Genomic DNA, 19,771 nt, shown 5'->3' with positions numbered 1-19,771 from the left:
AAATATTATATTATCAAGTATTACCTTTACTAGAAGTGCTGTTATGCGTTCAATTGTATTAAAATACCTTGATGTTGCATAAGCCATACGTATAGCAAACAACAAACTCTTTAAGTATTTTCCAATAGTAGTTGGTTCAGAACGGTACAAAGGTTCCCAATATTTTTCTAGTGCCTCTAAGTATTTTACATTATCTGTTGCTTCATAAACTGAGAATGTAATTCTATTATCCAGTGATTTCCATTTCTGTGACAATTAAAATTGCAGCAGCATTAAAAATAATCCAAATCAGCATAAAAGATACACTGTATAGAAAAAAAGTGTAAATGAGTGAACCTGATAATCATAAATAATATAGTTTTTCCAACATAGCAATTTACTTTTTTTCTTTTTTTTTACTGATTATTAATTTACCATAGAAGCTTTCAAAAAGAACCTTGTACAATTACAAGAAGCTTGCAAAAGGGAAATTTGTATAGTGTGAAAAAATACCATCCCTGACCAGGATTTGAACCTGGGACCTCTGGATCAAAGGTACTCTGCCACAGAGATCAACAATTATGCATAAATATTTACTTAGATATTTACTTATCTCACATTAAAGCTAACTGAAACAGCAAAATAATAATCAATAAAAAATAGAACCAAAGCTTTTTATTTTAAGCAAAGAATAACCACCAGTTGTTCACATTCGTTTTTTTATAAACTTTTATATTTTTTTATCTTCCAATAATGCATAATGACTAGTAAAAATTGTTACAACATTAATGAGATAGGAGATACTTATAAAAAATGGCAAAGGGTACAAATGCACCCTTAACATCTAGTTGATGTCTGCAAACCTGCTGGGAAGTGCCATACTATCAGAAAGAAAGGTAAAAGTGAGTGGAGAATACCAGTTTGAGGAGTAAAGGTACTCTAAAAACTGAAAGGTTTTCATAAAAAATTCTTTCATTGATGGGCAAGCAACTACACAAGAAAATAAGGAGATGTGTGTTTATGAGCCTGTGTTCTCTACCAAACAAGCTTACAAGAGTACACAATCCAGTTTAATGGCAAAGTAACCAGGTAGTCAAACACATTGAACTCATATACTTATTACTTCACATTATGGAGTGATACAATTATAGATTTAAGTGATCAGTGAAATAATATCTAAAAGAGATATAGTTATTATTACTACTGTTTTACATTGTCCTGAAGAAGAAGGTTGAAGTACTCACTCTGAAGGCAGTTCAGATTGAGTGGAACACTTCACGTAAGGGTAATTCCGTTATAAAGTCTTACCCAACTTTAATGGATGAACATCCATTAAAGACGTACTACCTGTAAGACCAATATTTGCTCAGGTTCTGTCCAATCATGGAAATTTTCCCCAATGTGCCATAGTTTTGGCTTAGCAGCTGAAGAATCTTGTGCTTATGATCCATTTGAACCTACATCTTGTGTTTGACTGCGATACTTTTGCAGGGTTACAGACTGAATTGTCAGAAACTTTAAATTCAAGGGAAACCAACCTCTCACTAACAGCAAGGGGTTTATGAACAAGCCACAAAGCTTCAATTAAATAATGATGTTAGCTATCACCATTATTGTAGGGGAAGCCTCAAATTTTTTCTGAAGTTGGACACTACCATCTAATCATTTATTTTGATGACTTTAGAGAACATGTAGTTACTGACATTAAGTATAAATTACTTAAAGAGGTGAAACTACCTCAGAGTTACATTAAATTTAACTTTTATTATTTTTATAATTGTACAAGAGGTTTAATTATTTAGTTTATACTAGGATGTGAGAATAAGAGATGAATTCTTAACTAAGGGCTGGTTAGACTGTATCCACCCTCAAATATTTAGTATAAAAATTTGGTTCTAGTAACTAGTTTTTACCTTATAATTTTAACATAATGTTAATGACTAAATTTATATTCTGAGAGTTCCTTGAAACTGACTGCTTCTATGTTAGTGACCAGAAGGTAAGTGACTGGTAAAATGCTAATAATGTTATCTAACATCCTATAGAAAGATTTGGAACTGAAGAAAAAATGATCCAAATTTCTTGGCTCATAAAACTGAGGGTTCATGGAGTTATTAGAGATTCTAAAGAAGCAAGTCTCAACTTGCTGGAAACTCAGACGTTGATAATTGTTCTAAACCAGCACCTTTTGTTTGCATGTTGATTTATTTGCTAGCTGGATTTAGTTTGGGTATCCAACCTCTTTAATGAATTGTTCTTTAGTATGTATATAAGAGGACACTCTTAATATAGTATTGTGTTTGAATACGTTCAACTATCTTGATCAGCAGATCATTTACTAAAAAGGGTGGTTGGAATCTTAGACAGTGTCCATGGTGGATCGATTCTATTAGTTATCAATGAAAATTCACAGTCTTCTGGGCATTTCCATTCATAATCCATTGAGTCATCTCCATTGATGGATACCACCACTTCCTAATCTCATCAAACACTTCCTAGAAGCCAGGAATCTTTACTGTGTCAATGAGGAAGACCAACAGTTAACTTTTTCCTTCAGAAGTGAAGGAAGTTTTATTGATGTTACTCTTTATAAGAATTAACTTACTATATAACACCTTTAAACTGGAATCTGACCCAAGGCTAACATTAGCAGTTGTAGCTCATAATCTATGAAACTGCAAATAACTTCATCCAAACTAAGGAAGGATGCACCATTTTTTACCGTAGAAAGGTTACACAACAGGTAGACTAATTGCTGAATGTAACCAGCAAATCCAGCAGTTAAGAATATGGAGTTTCAAGTGAATGATATGTCAGATTCAATCTTGCACATCATATTTGTTTGCTACTATGTACCATCTATATAAGAAAATGTGATGCCTTTTACTGTGTGAAATATAAACAACTACCTTAATTTCAAATCTCATTGCAGAGGAAATGGAAAATCCTTTGAGTTACATTATCTTATTGATTTGCAAAGAATTAACACCTGTTGGAGGTGATACTGAGGTGCTGTATGTCTTATAATATCAGAAAAGTACACCTTAATTATTGGTACAGCAGTAGAATCTGTAATATTGCCAAGCAGGAACCCAAAAGAAAGGCTCAACATAGGTCACTAGAGGAGAGAATCATGCAATATCAAACAGATTTTATATCAGCCAAGAATAAAATCAATTTTATAGTGTCATGATGTAGTGTTACAACAAACAGAGAATCCAAGAACGTTCAGAGCAGTACTGAATACTCTTTTTTCCCAATACTCATCTATTATTATTAGTAATTCACCACTGTATGGCTATAAGAAAGCAGAGAACATGAACCACCATGGAGGATGAATGTAAATTTAAAATACGTTAATATATAAATAAATTAAAAATAGCAAGGTTGTAGGCAAAGATGACCATTATGATGGACAAATCAAGAATGAATGTACATTGTGAGAAACATTTTTGAAAGAATCAAGAATAAAAGCCATATAAAAAAGAACATAGCACATTCACCTGAACCAAATGTTGAGTTCAGATAAAAGTATTGCATATATTGAAAAGTTTTTTATACAACTGCAGATGTTTGGGAGAGGATGGTTTGAAATTAGTAGCATTATAAGGAAACAACAAATTAAGTTGAAAGTTGATTTCAGTAATCATAAGAATTAGGGGTGAGAAAAAAAAGACTGTAGTTATTGATGACAGAGATTGTATGACCAGAGCATAAGGAAGGAAAGGCTGCAGTGGTTAAGCAGAGTTAACATCCTAGAAGTTTTAAAAAAAAAGATACTTCCACTTTCTTTCAATACAAAATATCCAGAATGTTTTAACAATACTAGTTTTGTAATATGATTATCTTGTTCAAGTGACCCTTTATTTTTTGGTCCTGTGTAAAAATAGTAAATTTCAAGTAACTGGTTGTAGGATCTAGTATTTCTTTTGTATATCATATTGAATGTTTGTCCCGTAAGTGAATCATATTTAGAGGTGAAATTTGAAAAGATGATAACTATAAAAATACAACTGAAAAAATCCAAGTAGGAGATGACTTACCTTATTCCACTATATATGTAATTGCTTTTGCGATTTACTCGCTGTGGATATATAACATGTTCATATACCCATCTCAAATTACATTAAAAACTTCATACAATATAATAACATATCACACATTTATTTATTTTATTTAAAATTTAAAACCTTTAATCTTTTTACTTTAAATTTTATTAATTTAAATTTAAAATATGAAAAATTAAAATGAACAAAAACTATTTACATATTTGTAAAAATATCAGTAAAAAAAAGTATTTCGAAATACTGTAAATGTTTTTTTTTTTTTTTTTTTAACTGAATTTTTACGGGCATCGACTGCTAAGGTCATTAGCTCTCATCACATTCTTTAAAAGAAATTATTATCTCCATCAGGATCGTCATATGTAAGGGTGTAAAGGGCCCTTACATTTTATTTAAAAACACAAACTTCACAATAAACATAAAAACATGAAAGACAAGGACAATCACAAACACTTACGGGGTGTAAAGGGCCCCAATATTAAAATTTGAGATAGGTTCTCAAAAGACCATGAAATTAAAATTAAAATTAATCTTATCAATACCATATCTTTCTTTCTTCTACGTAGTCTCATTTACAGTTTGTTTAAGCACCCTCGGGGCGACCAGAACCGCCGTTGAGCAGTATATCAGGTGCCAGGGTGCCGTGGCAGTTGAATCCTTCTTATATCAGGCCATAGGCATGCACGGCGTACACCCATAGCCTCCCGCCCTCAATCCACCCTTGAGGGTCCCCCATGCCATCATCGGACACACCCCGACTCACTGCTCTTGAATGCAGGTGAGCCAAAATGGCCTAGGCAAGAGGGCTACCTCCCGTCACTATACGTACCACGCTTCGAGACTCCCTTATATGTATTTATAAAACTACCGCTTAGAGTATCTTTTACCACAGCTTTAAACTTCCATTTTATAGACTTTTAAGAAGTCCACTGGCGTGTAAAATTGCAACTATATTTTCTTCATTTCCATTATCCAGATCAGCACTAATATTATTTGTAAGACGGAACCTCTTTCTGAGGTCCTCATATATGGTACACTCTTCTATTAGATGCTTGATTGTCAGTGTTTTATTACAAACACCGCACATTGGTCTCACTTCGCCGGTTAACAAATATAAATTTGTTAATCGCGTGTGACCGATTCTAAGTCTGGTCACCGCTACTTGTTCACGGCGAGTCAACTTAAAGTCTCTTTTCCATTTATAAGGAGAAGTTTTAACTGATTTTAATTTTGTATTTAAACTCCTCCATTCAGCGTTCCACTTGTTTCTTACTATGTTTGTTAGACGGTTTTTAACATCTGCCACTCTTACAGGAAATGCATCCAAATCATCGCAGACTGTTGCCTTTCTGGCAGCTTCGTCTGCGATTTCATTACCTGTAATACCAGCATGCCCCGGAGTCCATACAAATACGCATCGTTGTCCTCGTAGTTTTAGTACGTATAAAATGGACAGGATGTTTGCAATTAGGACATCCTTAATATTCTTGTTCCGAATTGCAACGAGTGCACTTAATGAATCGGAAAATATTAGCACTCTCTCTTCGCAATAGAGTTCAGTGTAGCGAAGAGCTTGCTGAATTGCAGTGAGTTCTGCCGTGTAGACACTGGCCACATCTGGCAGTCTCCAAAAGTGGGCTTCTTCATTTACATATATCGAGCATCCAACACCATGTTCGGTTTTAGAACCGTCAGTATAAATTCTAATATGTTCTTCGTAACTACTGACGGTTGCCAAAAATTCCTGCTGGATGATCACTGCTGGTTTCTTTTTTATTTCACCTTGAGAGAGATCCAAACTTGTATTTACCGCTGGCAAGAGCCATGGCGGTATTTCACTAGTAGAAATTGCTAGAGTCTCTGGTATAGCAATTTCATATTTTCTTCTTAATTCGTGGTACCTAATTCCGGCTGGTCTGGAATAGGTAGCACGACGTTCGTATAATGCAGCCATGGGATGAATCGTAAACAATTTATTGTTTATATGAGCAGGGAAAGCCCATATATTTGCTGCGTATCTTAACAAGAGGATCTCTCTTCTATAATGTAGTGGCATTATTCCGGCTTCAGACATCAGACTAGCCGCCGGACTTGTGCGGAAAGCACCTGTTGCATATCTTATTCCGCTATTATGAACTACGTCTAACTTTCTTAAGTGCGACTTTCTAGCGGATGAATATACGATACATCCGTAGTCTAGTTTAGATTGAACCAATGCTTTATACAATCTCAATAATGTCTCTTTTTCTGAGCCCCAATTTAAGTTCGATAAACATTTTATAATGTTTAGGGCTCTTTTGCATCTATCACTCAAGTCCTGTATATGTAATCCCCATGTAAGGGATTTATCCAATACTAGTCCTAAATACCTTACGCTGTCTTTATATTGTATTGGATTATCATCAATTGTCAACGCCGGACTTTGATGAGGAATTCTCTTCCTAAAAAAGTGTACACAGCACGTTTTTTCTGGTGAGAATTGGAATCCGTTATTCCTTGCAACTTCATTTAGAGCATTGATCGCTCGTTGCAATTTGTACCTCACCATAGCAGTCTTGTTGCTGGCATATACGATTGCCAGATCATCAACATAGACGCTTTTGCTGATTTCTACTGGAATGGCTAATATCAATTTATTAATGGCAATGGTAAACAAGGTACCGCTCAACGGCGAACCTTGCGGTATGATATTTTTCAATATTCTTTCAGATGAATATTCATTTTTGACGCGCACTTGGAAGGTACGGTCATTCATGTAGTTGCTGAGCAGTATAGGCAGATTGCCACGAATGCCCCATTCATGTAACTGGAGCATTATACCATGACGCCAGGTCATATCGAAAGCCTTCTGAAGATCAAAGAAGACTCCGATACAATGTTTCCTTGTAATAAAGCTGTTATATATAATGTCCTCTAAGCTGATCATTTGATCAGTGGTAGAATGGTATTGTCGAAAACCTGCTTGATACGGTGATATCAGGTTTTCTTTTTCCAAAACCCAGACGAGTCGATTATTAATCATTTTTTCCAATATTTTCCCCATAGCACACGTCAAAGAAATAGGACGGTAGCTATTGGGGTCTGTTAAATTTTTTATTTCTTTGGTACTGGAACAACATGAGCTTTTTTCCACTGCTGCGGGTACGTTCCATCCCGCCATATTTTATTATAAAGTTTTAATAATCTACACTTTGCAGTGGTATTCAGCTGCCTGATCATATTATAGTGGATTTCATCCGGACCAGCAGCTGTGTTACCTGCTTTTTCCAACGCTTTCACGAATTCTTCCATTTTAAATGGTACATTATATGAGTAATTATACTCAGTTCTAAAATTTAGTAGACCTTCGAGTTCTTTTTTGGTTCGAAAACCCTCCTCGTAGTTGGCTGTTTTGCTGGCCTTTTCGAAGTGATTGGATAACAGCTCTGCAATTTCGTATGGAGTATCTTTTATTTCATCTTCATCTTGAAGGCTAGTTATGGGAGCAAAATCATTACGCCCACAAATCGCCTTCACTTTCCTCCAAACATCTGATGCAGTAGTAGTTTTGTCGATGGATGACACGTATTGCTTTCAGGATCGTTTTTTCGAATCTATCATAAGACGTTTTGCATACGCCCTGTATTTCTTAAAGGCAACAAGATTTTCTATACTAGGACGCTTCTTAAAGGCGTTATACGCCCTTTTCTTTCTTTTAATAGCTTCACGTATTTCATCATTCCACCATGGAACGGGTTTCTTCATAAGTTTCCCAGATCTTTTGGGAATATATCTCGATGCCGACTCAATTATTGCATTTGTTATGGCGTCGACATCGTCTCCGATAACTCCAGTTGTTTCCGGGAGTATCGTTCTAGCTGTGAAGCTCGTCCAGTCTGCCTTTTCAAATAACCATCTTTTAGGGATGGGATATATTGCTCTTGTAACACCAGTTACAATTTGCACCGGGAAATGATCGCTTCCATGCAGATCGTCTATAACATGGAAGCTGTACCTCGGTGCTATCGATCCGCTTATAAGTGCAAGTTCTATACAGGACGTCGATCCATCTCTGGCATTGAAAAAGGTTCCTGATCCGTCGTTTAAAATAATAAGTTCTGAATTCATCAGGAACCCTTCCAGTTCTCTTCCATGGGGATCTACTCGATCTGATCCCCAAAGAGAATTATGAGCATTAAAGTCACTCACCAGTAAAACAGGTTGGGGAAGCTCGGAAATTAGTCTTGCTATGTCATTCTTATTCCAATCAAAATACGGCAAGTATATGCTGCAGACAGTGACCTGGAGCGGACGCTTCATTCTAACGGGACCGCTTGAAGGTTTGTGTTTAGAACAACCGCTTCGGTGGTAGCTCTATTCGATGTTAATATAGCTACTCCACCTCTAACTCTTATATTTGGCGGTTGATCTCGCCGAAATATATTAAATCCTTTTAATTTAAAATTTTCATTTCGGCGGAAATGTGTTTCTTGCAGACATATACAGATCGGGTCTACATCATGTACCAAGCGTTGGAGCTCATGGATGTTTGAAAAACATCCATTGATGTTCCACTGTACTATCGACTCACTAATTTTTAATTAAATTATTGTCTGGGTTTTCCTTTCGGCCATCCTTTTTTTCGCTTCTTCTCCATGTTGCGAACAGCAGCATGTTCGCGGAGAAGGTCGTCGCCTGTAAGGCTTCCGGTCTCCGTGTCGGAGACCACCGAAGCCGCCGACGACGACGGACATGGACCGATTGAGAGGCGGCAACCTGGCCACTCCCCGACACGGGGATAGCACCGGCAACCGCCTGTGGGAGGGGGGACACTCGCCCCCCCTGTGTGATTTTGTGGCCTCTGGGGTTTAGAGGCCAACTCAGTTGCTGGAGGCTTTGGAGCCTCCATAACAGTCTCTGTAGGTATTATCGTTTTCTTGTCATCAAGAATCTCACTAAGACGGACTTGGCATTCTGCTTTGGCGTCCGTTTTCCTCAGAGCGAGAGCAGCTTTCGCTGTTTTATCTTCGGGAGGAGGCTGTACTAATATCTTTGGCTTTATTGGATCTTTAATATTGAAAGATTTCATTTTATTGTCAATAATTCTTTCAATCATGTTAGCCAAGTTCGGAGCAAGTTTACTGATGAGCTGACTTTCATCTACAGCAATTGGAGCAGGAGCAGGAACAGTAGCCGCAACTTGAGCATAAGATGTTGTTGCTCTGGGTTTGCGGGCGTTAACAATCTTTTTGGCTTGGATGTAGCTGACTTTCTGCAGAGTTTTAACTTCCTGCACAGCTACTTCTTCTTTGTAGACAGGACAATTCCTGGATCTACATGAATGCTGTCCCTTGCAATTGATGCATGTAGGGGGCTCTTTACACAGCTCTCCCTCATGCACCTCTTCGCCGCACACGCATATTTGCGTTCTCTCACATTTGATGGCGGTGTGGCCAAAACGTTGGCACTTGAAGCATCGCATTGGTTGCGGGATAAATGCCCGCACATCCAATCGATGTATCCCCGCTCTAATCTTCTCCGGCAAGGTAGGCCGGTTAAATGTGAGAACATGAGAGGCTGAAGGTAGGACCTCGCCATTCCTCCTCATGTTCAATCGGCGACACTTTATGACTCCCTGCGTTGACAACTCCTCAACAATTTCTTGTTCCGTACAATTTAGAAGGTCCCGACAGATGACCACACCTCTTGAGGTGTTGAGCGTACCGTGGGCATCAACATGCACAGCCAGTTCTCCAATCTTTTTAAGCTCTAAAATCTTTTGAGACTGGACATCATTTACAGTCTCAACATGAAGTCCCATGAAGGTCTTCCTTATTTCTTTTACAGGGCCACCAGCGCATTTGGTTATCTCCCGAGCGATGAGAAAAGGACTCACCTTCGAAAAATTTCCACCCTCCTTGGTAATAACCAAATATTTAGGTTTCGGTGCATTATTGCTCTTGAAAAAAGCTTTTTGTAAGCTTTTTCTAGCCTCAATCTCTATCCTTTTAGTTTCCGCACTTTTTCTCCGTTTTACCTCAGGCGAAACGGCTGGTTCTAAACGAGGGTGTTTGCGTGAACCCTCTGCCACGTTTAATTGTTCAATTTGCATGAACAACAAATCCCTTCTGTAGTAAGGCTAGCCGCCGGGGTACACCCCCACTCAAGGGCTACCAACCCTGGAGGTCCGTTCCGGTACTCCGGTGGAACCGGCATATGTCCTGGCAGAGAGCGGATGCGCAGTCTCTGCACTGACTCCAGGCCCTTACACACCGAGGCTTTCAGGGCTCCCATGCTCCGAACAACATGGGCACCTTAACTACATGCTTGCCATCGCGAGGGGCATGTGGACAACAAAAGGTCTCCGTTACACCTGCAAATAACTTCGACCGTGGCCACCACATCGCCAGCTCTAAGTTTGGTATATGTCCACTTCCTAATCCATAAATTGTTCATATCCTGCAGGTAGCCAAAAAATCCAATCCATGAGGGGACCTGAAGGTGGAAACAGGTCAAAAGAAAAGCAAAGGCAAACTCAGATTATAATGTAATTAAAAATTAGCGAGTCGATTGTACAATGGAACATCAATGGATGTTTTTCAAACATCCATGAGCTCCAACGCTTGGTACATGATGTAGACCCGATTTGTATATGTCTGCAAGAAACGCATTTCCGCCGAAATGAAAATTTTAAATTAAAAGGATTCGATATATTTCGGCGAGATCAACCGCCAAATGTAAGAGTTAGAGGTGGAGTAGCTATATTAACATCGAATAGAGCTACCACCGAAGCGGTTGTTCTAAACACAAACCTTCAAGCGGTCCCGTTAGAATGAAGCGTCCGCTCCAGGTCACTGTCTGCAGCATATACTTGCCGTATTTTGATTGGAATAAGAATGACATAGCAAGACTAATTTCCGAGCTTCCCCAACCTGTTTTACTGGTGGGTGACTTCAATGCTCATAATTCTCTTTGGGGATCGGATCGAATAGATCCCCGCGGAAGAGAACTGGAAGAGTTCCTGATGAATTCAGAACTTATTATTTTAAACGATGGATCAGGAACCTTTTTCAATGCCAGAGATGGATCGACGTCCTGTATAGATCTTGCACTTATAGATCAAGCGGATCGATAGCACCGAGGTACAGCTTCCATGTCTTAGACGATCTGCATGGAAGCGATCATTTCCCGGTGCAAATTGTAACTGATGTTACAAGAACAATATATCCCATCTCTAAAAGATTGTTATTTGAAAAGGCAGACTGGACGAGCTTCACAGCTAGAACGATACTCCCTGAAACAACTGGAGTTATCGGAGACGATGTCGACGCCATAACAAATGCAATAATTGAGTCGGCATCGAGATATATTCCCAAAAGATCTGGGAAACTTATGAAGAAACCCGTTCCATGGTGGAATGATGAAATACGTGAAGCTATTAAAAGAAAAAAGAGCGTATAACGCCTTTAAGAAGCGTCCTAGCATAGAAAATCTTGTTGCCTTTAAGAAATACAGGGCGTATGCAAAACGTCTTATGATTGACTCGAAAAAATGATCATGGCGGCAATACGTGTCATCCATCGACAAAACTACTACTGCATCAGATGTTTGGAGGAAAGTGAAGGCGATTTGTGGGCGTAATGATTTTGCTCCCATAACTAGCCTTCAAGATGAAGATGGAATTAAGGATACTCCAAATGAAATAGCAGAGCTATTGTCCAATCACTTCAAGAACGGCCAACTATGAGGAAGGTTTACGAACCAAAAAAGAAGAACTCGAAGGTCTACTAAATTTTAGAACTGAGTATAATTACTCATATAATGTAGCATTTAAAATGGAAGAATTCGTGAAATCGTTGGAAAAAGCAGGTAACACAGCTGCTGGTCCGGATGAAATATGATCAGACAGCTGAATACCACTGCAAAACGCACATTATTAGAACTTTATAATCAAATATGACGGGATGGAACGTACCCGCAGCAGTGGAAAAAAGCTCATGTTGTTCCAGTACCAAAGAAAAATAAAAATTTAACAGATCCCAATAGCTATCGTCCTGTCTCCTTGACGAGGAAGGTTTACGAACCAAAAAAGAAGAACTCGAAGGTCTACTAAATTTTAGAACTGAGTATAATTACTCATATAATGTAGCATTTAAAATGGAAGAATTCGTGAAATCGTTGGAAAAAGCAGGTAACACAGCTGCTGGTCCGGATGAAATATGATCAGACAGCTGAATACCACTGCAAAACGCACATTATTAGAACTTTATAATCAAATATGACGGGATGGAACGTACCCGCAGCAGTGGAAAAAAGCTCATGTTGTTCCAGTACCAAAGAAAAATAAAAATTTAACAGATCCCAATAGCTATCGTCCTGTCTCCTTGACGTGCTCTATGGGATAAATACTCGAAAAATGATTAATAATCGACTCGTCTGGGTTTTAGAAAAAGAAAACCTGATATCACCATATCAAGCAGGTTTTCGACAATACCACTCTACCACCGATAAAATAATCAACTTAGAGAATATTATATATAACAGCTTTATTACAAGAAAACATTGTGTCGGAGTCTTCTTTGATCTTCAGAAGGCTTTCGATATGACCTGGGGTCATGGCATAATGCTCCAGATACATGAATGGGACATTCGTGGCAATCTGCCTATACTGCTCAGCAACTATATGAATGACCGTACCTTCCAAGTACGCGTCAACAAATAATATTCATGTGAAAGAATCTTGGAAAATGGCATACCGCAGGGTTCGCCGTTGAGTGGTACCTTGTTTACCATTGCCATTAATAAATTGATATTAGCCATTCTAGTAGAAATCAGCAAAAGCGTCTATGTTGATGATCTGACAATTGTGTATGCCAGCAACAAGACTGCTATGGTGAAATACAAATTGCAACGAGCGATCAATGCTCTAAATTAAGTTGCAAGGAATAACTGATTCCAATTCTCACCAGAAAAAACGTGCTGTGTACACTTTTGTAGGAAGAGAATTCCTCATCAAAGTCCTGCGTTGACAATTGATGATAATCCAATACAATATAAAGACAATGTAAGATATTTAGGACTAGTATTGGATAAATCCCTTACATGGGGATTACATATACAGGACTTGAGTGATAGATGCAAAAGAGCCCTAAACATTATAAAATGTGTATCGAACTTAAATTGGGGCTCAGACAAAGAGACATTATTGAGATTTCATAAAGCATTGGTTCAATCTAAACTAGACTACGGATGTATCGTATATTCATCCCCTAGAAAGTCGCATTTAAAAAAGTTAGACGAAGTTCATAATAGCGGAATAAGATATGCAACTGGTGCTTTCCGCACAAGTCCGGCGGCTAGTCTGATGTCTGAAGCCGGAATAATGCCACTACATTATAGAAGAAAGATCCTTTTACTAAGATACGCAGCAAATATATGGGCATATCCTGCCCCTAGAAATAATAAACTTTTCAATAACCATCCTATGGCTGCATTATACGAACGTCGTGCTACCTATTCCAGACCAGCCGGAATTAGGTACCACGAATTAAGAAGTAAATACGAAATTGCCTTTCCAGATACATTGGCAATTTCTACTAGAGATATACCGCCATGGCTCTTGCCAGTGGTAAATACAAGTTTGGATGTCACTCAAGGAGAAATAAAAAAGAAACCAGCAGTGATCATCCAACAGGAATTTTTGGCAACAGTCAGTAGTTACGAAGAACATATTAGAATTTATACTGACGGTTCTAAAACCGAACTTGGTGTTGGATGCTCAATATATGTAAATGGAGAAGCCCACTTTTGGAAACTGCCAGATGTGGCCAGTGTCTACACGGCAGAACTCACTGCAATTCAGCAAGCTCTTCGCTACACTGAACACTATTGCGAAGAGAGAGTGTTAATATGTTCCGATTCTTTAAGTGCACTTGTTGCAATTCGGAACAAGAACATTAAGGATGTCCTAATTGCAAACATCCTGTTCATTTTATACGTTCTAAAACAACGAGGACAGCGATGCGTATTTGTATGGACTCCGGGGCATGCTGGTATTACAGGTAATGAAATCGCAGACGAAGCTGCCAGAAAGGCAACAGTCTGTGATGATTTGGATGCATTTCCTGTAAGAGTGGCAGATGTTAAAAACCGTCTAACAAACATAGTAAAAAACAAGTGGAATGCTGAATGGAGGAGTTTAAATACAAAATTAAACTCAGTAAAAACTTCTCCTTATAAATGGAAAAGCGACTTAAGTTGACTCGCCGTGAACAAGTAGCGGTGACCAGACTTAGAATCAGTCACACGCGATTAACAAATTTATATTTGTTAACCGGCGAAGTGAGACCAGTGCGCGGTGTTTGTAATAAAACACTGACAATCAAGCATCTAATAGAAGAGTGTACCATATATGAGGACCTCAGAAAGAGGTTCCGTCTTAGGAATAATATTAGTGCTGATATGGATAATGGAAATGAAGAAAATATAGCTGCATTTTTACACGCCAGTGGACTTCTTAAAAGTCTATAAAATGAAAGTTTAAAGCTGTGATAAAAGAATCTTTAAGCGGTAGTTTTATATATATATAAAGAAAGAAATGGTATTGATAAGTTGAATTTTTAATTTCATGGTCTTTTGAGAACCTTATCTCAAATTTTAATATTGGGGCTCTTTACACCCCGTAAGTGTTTGTGATTGTCCTTGTCTTTTATGTCTTAATGTTTATTGTGAAGTTTGTGTTTTTAAATAAAATGTAAGGGCCCTTTACACCCTTACATATGACGATCCAGATGGTGATAGTAATTTCTTTTAAAGAATGTGATGAGGGCTAATGACCTTAGCAGTCGATGGCCGTAAAAATTCAGTTAAAAAAAAAATAAATAAATAAAATAATAATAATAATAATAATGAATAATAACACAATAAAAAAAATTAATAATAGAAAAGATTAAATTTGTTAATCGTAACATTTCCTACATGACCATCCCTCGATGGTCCAACAACTGAAAATAAAGTGCTATATCAAACAAATGAAATTATATCTGCATTTTGTTCATCGACAAAACAATATTCATCAATTTTATATTAATAAATTATGTACTGATCTGCTAATGTTTAATGATCTTATCAATTTTATATCTATTACTCAAATGTGTTTATTTATCCCTTTAGATGTTCATGTGTAAAAGTTTCATGTTGTAGTTAATATTTTTGTATGTTTACTGTAAAATTCTATGAGGTGATTTGTGAGGGATGATTCTGGTTGTATATAATGCTAGTATGAATTTTTGTATCTGCTGATGAATGCACACCCAGTCTACCAAATACATAATTTAATTCAATCACTATAGTTAATTTCCAAAATAATTTTATCTAATGTGGAAACCCATATATATGAAATAACAATTAGAAATAAAGACACATTCAAACTTGCCAACATGTTAAGGTAAATCATTAAAGGTACAATCATTAACATTCTCAGCCATTTATTTCACTGTCAAGGCTTTCATGGCTGTCAAGCATTCAATTCATGGATAAAGACGGAAAATGTAAAGTAAAAAAAAAATTACCTTAACAAGTTTTGAGTAAGCCTGTACAAGAAGTTGTACAAAAGTCTTACACTCTGGAGTTTTGAAATGTTCAACTATACTCGTAAATTTTGCCAAAATATAACGCCAGTGTTCAAGTTCTGCTTGCGGTGCAATATCTATTGGTTCCCTTCTTAACATTTCACTTTCTGTCAATACCTAATGAATAAGTACACAAAAAATTGAAACAATCAGATACAAGGTGATTCAATTACAAATGATTAATAATTATTTTGGCTAATGCAAATTAATTATTCCAAATAAAAAAATCTCTAGGTTACAACATAACTTTGATGTATACTACTATGCAAATAAATTGTTTAATAATTAATAAAATCATTAAGCTTTAATACTACGTATACTTTCATATATTTTACATTTTTAACACATCTATTTCATATATTTTAAAGGTTTTTTACAAAATCATTGTCACCAAAGTCATTATCACCAGCCTAAAATCATCTAGTAAAAGAAAACGTTTAATTTTATTTCAAATAGGAAACGAAGCTGGTCTTTTAAACAAATGTCTCTTATTATTTGTCAGATGATTATCACATGAAAATTTCTCACACATATCATGTGAAGGTGAAAAGGTGTCCCAGATGTTTCTATGCCAGAAAATGAGACCTCTGAACTGGTTGTAGGCATGAGGGAACAACATAGAGAGGACAGTACAGACACGGAGTTTACAGAGTTAGAAATCTTCATGAATGAGGTTGATGCCTTAGTGGACATGATTAAAGCTAATCGCTCAACCATGAAGACAATCAAAGATTCAGTGAATCGTCTTCAAAGTTGTGCCAAAGATTTGGCTGGCTGGGTGCAGGAGATCACGAGAGTAAGATCTACAGAAGACAAACAAACTCAAGACAGCCAGGACTTCATCCGGGGGTATTCTACTGTTGATGCTATTAACTACATGATGCGGTGGGCTGCAATCAAAGTCACTGGAACAAGGAGGAAGAGAAAGATTCACATGTTAATTTTCCTGAATGTATGGAAAGCATTTAATAGCGTTCTGTGGTGTGTGGTGTTGGATGCGCTGTGAGCAAGAGGGGTGAGCAGATACTTGTTGGCAGTTATCAACGGGTATCTGCACGAACAAACTCTACTGGTGGATACACAGGAAGGATGGGAAGAGTTTAATATGTTTGGTGATGTCCCACAGGGATCGGGTCTTTGGGCCAATACTTTGGAATGCGGCGTATGACGACCTTCTGCGCATGGAGTTACCAGGAGGGGGGCTCTTATATGGTTGCGTATGCCGATGACTTGACTCCCCTGCTGGTCGCTGAAAAACAGAGGAACAGATTGAAGAGTTGGCCAATGAAGCTATAAGGAGAATCAGTGGCTAGCTCAGAGAAAGGGGATTGAGTCGGCTCTCAATAAGATGATGTTGCTGATGGTTGGCCAACGGAAATTGAGGGATATGGCTGTTGTAGTAGACGGATAAATAATAAAGGATAGGATTTAAATACTTAGGGGTATACTTGAAGAGATCCATGAAATTTACTACCCATGCCAGGGAGGCTGTTTTAAAACATGGTGATTGTGTTGACACATGGGGACTCTGGATCCCCTTAGTCCAAAGGCTCCCATCGAGGCCATAGTAATGCTTCAATGCTCCAGATGAGAGAGTTGGTGAGGGGCTTTGGCTTTAGGTTTAGTCGGTAGGGTGCAGGAACACATACGCACTTTAACACCTTGGAAAACCTGTGGTGAGTCCGGCACTGCCCCTTATAGGGCGTATGTAACTGGTATTCCCCCAACTCACAAATAAAAAAAAAGTATAATATATTGGATAATGCATCGTACCATAGCATTAAGACTTGAATGAACTTGATTTGTATAACTATCCAACTACCCAGAGTATCCAGTAGGAGATGTAATATCATTAACTGGCTTCATGAAAAAATATCTTTGACAAACGTGACAAAGACTGTAATTCTGGCACCTTTAAAAGAAGAAGTTACTGATTACATAGTTGAGAAAGAAGACTGAATCCTATAAAATAAATTTGGAGTTGCGTAATACATTACCCACATTACCCCAAACATTGAAATTTTGTTATTAAATACAATAATACAATATTGAAATAGGCTAAAAACAAATGCATTTGTAATTTTATATTACAACACTTCACCTCTACTACAATATAAACCATTTTTGTAAATTTCTGGTTGTATATGCCTCTTTATTGTATTACTTCGCTTTGCTTAAATCAGGCTCAGATTATTGATGAACAGACTTTTCTTTAGTAATAAAAGAGGACAAAGATTATTATTGACATCCAATTCAGTGGTGTAATCTCGTTGAACATTTAAGCTCCTTAAATGTTTGAAATTTGGTTTGGATTACAAACAGCATAAAATAGCAGGTATGTTGCCATACATTTTTTACTGCCATTTTGTAAAACTATTCATCACCAATCATGATCGTGTTAGAAATTTTTCACAAATCGCAAATTTCAAAATTTGTAAAAGTTGAAAATTGTGAACATGTGATTGATGATGCTTTTTTTGTAATAATTTAATATAATGTATTCACTTTTTCAGCTTATATTATGTATTCTTACAGCTTAACAGTTGAGTGGTCAGAAGAGAATGGCACGGAGGGGTTCATTGACCCCTTAATTTCTACAATTGCCACAAAATAAGCCTGATTTCTATTATATTGCATTTTTAAATTAATTTATTTTTATTTATTTAATTCATTTTTATGAAATACTGTTCAAAAGGCAGTCCCTCTTCACCCACCCTTAATGACGAAGTATGTAAAATACTTAAAATTTTATTCCATGTGTCAAAGTTTCTTTGTACAGCTTACACACTGCTTCGTACTTTTCCTTCTATGTTCTCTACAGAGTTCATATCTTAGTGTAACATTCAGCAGTATTCTGCCATCATCATAGTAGCCCATATTCCTTGATACATTCTTTCCATTTCTTTCCTCCAAGCTCATGGAACAGCCTAAATTTTTGTACTTGTGAAGCATGTTCTCAAGGACTGATTTGAAGTTCGGATCCTTCTTATTGCCCAGAAATTTGGTTACTACATCTTTAAAGGCTCTCCAGGCTTCTTTCTCTGCAACTTTCATTTGTTTCTCAAAATTACCATCTTTGAGAAGTTTTCTAATGTCAGGACCAGTAAAGCACCCTCTTTAGTTTTAGTTTGGCGGTTGAAGACTGGGAATTTGTCACAGATGTATATAAAACATTTACCTTCTTTTGGTAAGGCTTTGACAAATTGCTTCATTAAGCCTAACTTTATATGCACAGGTGGAAGTAGAACTTTATTCAGATCTATGAGAACATTTCGAAGTACATTTTTGGTTCCAGGTTCTAATGAAGCTCTTTTTGGCCAATCTTTCCTTATCCAATGATTTTCTCTATCTCTGTTATCCCATTCACAGAAAAAATAAGGAAAAATTGTGTATCCTCCTTGCTGTCCTAGGAACATCAATATTATTTTGAGATTGCCACACGTAATCCATTTATAATTGTTGTATTTAATTTTATTGAGAAATAATCCCATTGTGAAGGAAAAGAGGCGTCTTTTTGATGAATTTATGAACAGTCTTCATCGGTACAGTACAATCGGTACTTTCATACTGAATGTTAAATAAAGTCAAAAGTTCACATACATCAGTGCAGAGGACTAACTCTTCTTCTTCAGAAAAATATGGAAGAAAATCCTTTTCTCTGTACCTGAACCAGAAAATGAGGTGACTGCTGCTAGCAGGTTCTTCTCTTTAAGACTTGAACCAAGTAGTTCTGAATTTTCTTTGGTCAGATATAAGTCTCGAATAAAATCATTTAGTTCACACTGTGAATAAAGCTCTGGTGCACAGCTATCTCTGGATTCATACTCCCTGATGTTATCTAAATCACTTCTGGAACTGTCTATTTCAGGTAAATTTTCTGGTGGAATTGGCACTGTACGTCTGGACCATGAGGAACTGAACATAAAGCAGATGCCATATTTGGATAGACAATTTGTTTTTTATTCTTCAACTGTGAACACCAGTTGAACAAAATTAACAATCATTGGTGTGATTTTGTGGCTCTTGCCACACCATTGGATCTCCAAATCTGAACGTTCTTGTTCACCCTTTGACCACAAAGTCCTTCAACATATGTGTAGCAAATGTAGTGGGGTGTTC

At 37.1% G+C, this 19,771-nt stretch overlaps 1 protein-coding gene across 1 annotated transcript in view; it reads right to left on the bottom strand.

Annotated features, from left to right (window-relative positions):
• Nucleotides 1-19,771, bottom strand: part of kl-3 (dynein heavy chain 8, axonemal kl-3) — a 744,292-nt gene that overhangs the window by 679,426 nt on the left and 45,095 nt on the right. Inside the window, exons 7-8 of the mRNA XM_075354364.1 lie at nucleotides 15,593-15,769; nucleotides 25-246 (exon numbers count right to left, since the gene is read on the bottom strand). Of these exons, the coding sequence (XP_075210479.1) occupies nucleotides 25-246; nucleotides 15,593-15,769 (399 nt within the window). The remainder of the gene's footprint in view (nucleotides 1-24; nucleotides 247-15,592; nucleotides 15,770-19,771) is intronic.

The sequence above is a fragment of the Lycorma delicatula genome, chromosome 1, assembly GCF_047948215.1.
Source record: "Lycorma delicatula isolate Av1 chromosome 1, ASM4794821v1, whole genome shotgun sequence".
In the NCBI taxonomy this organism is placed as follows: domain Eukaryota; kingdom Metazoa; phylum Arthropoda; class Insecta; order Hemiptera; family Fulgoridae; genus Lycorma; species Lycorma delicatula.
The sequence above is the reverse complement of the archived record's forward strand: the minus strand, read 5'-3'. Positions and strand labels throughout refer to the sequence as shown.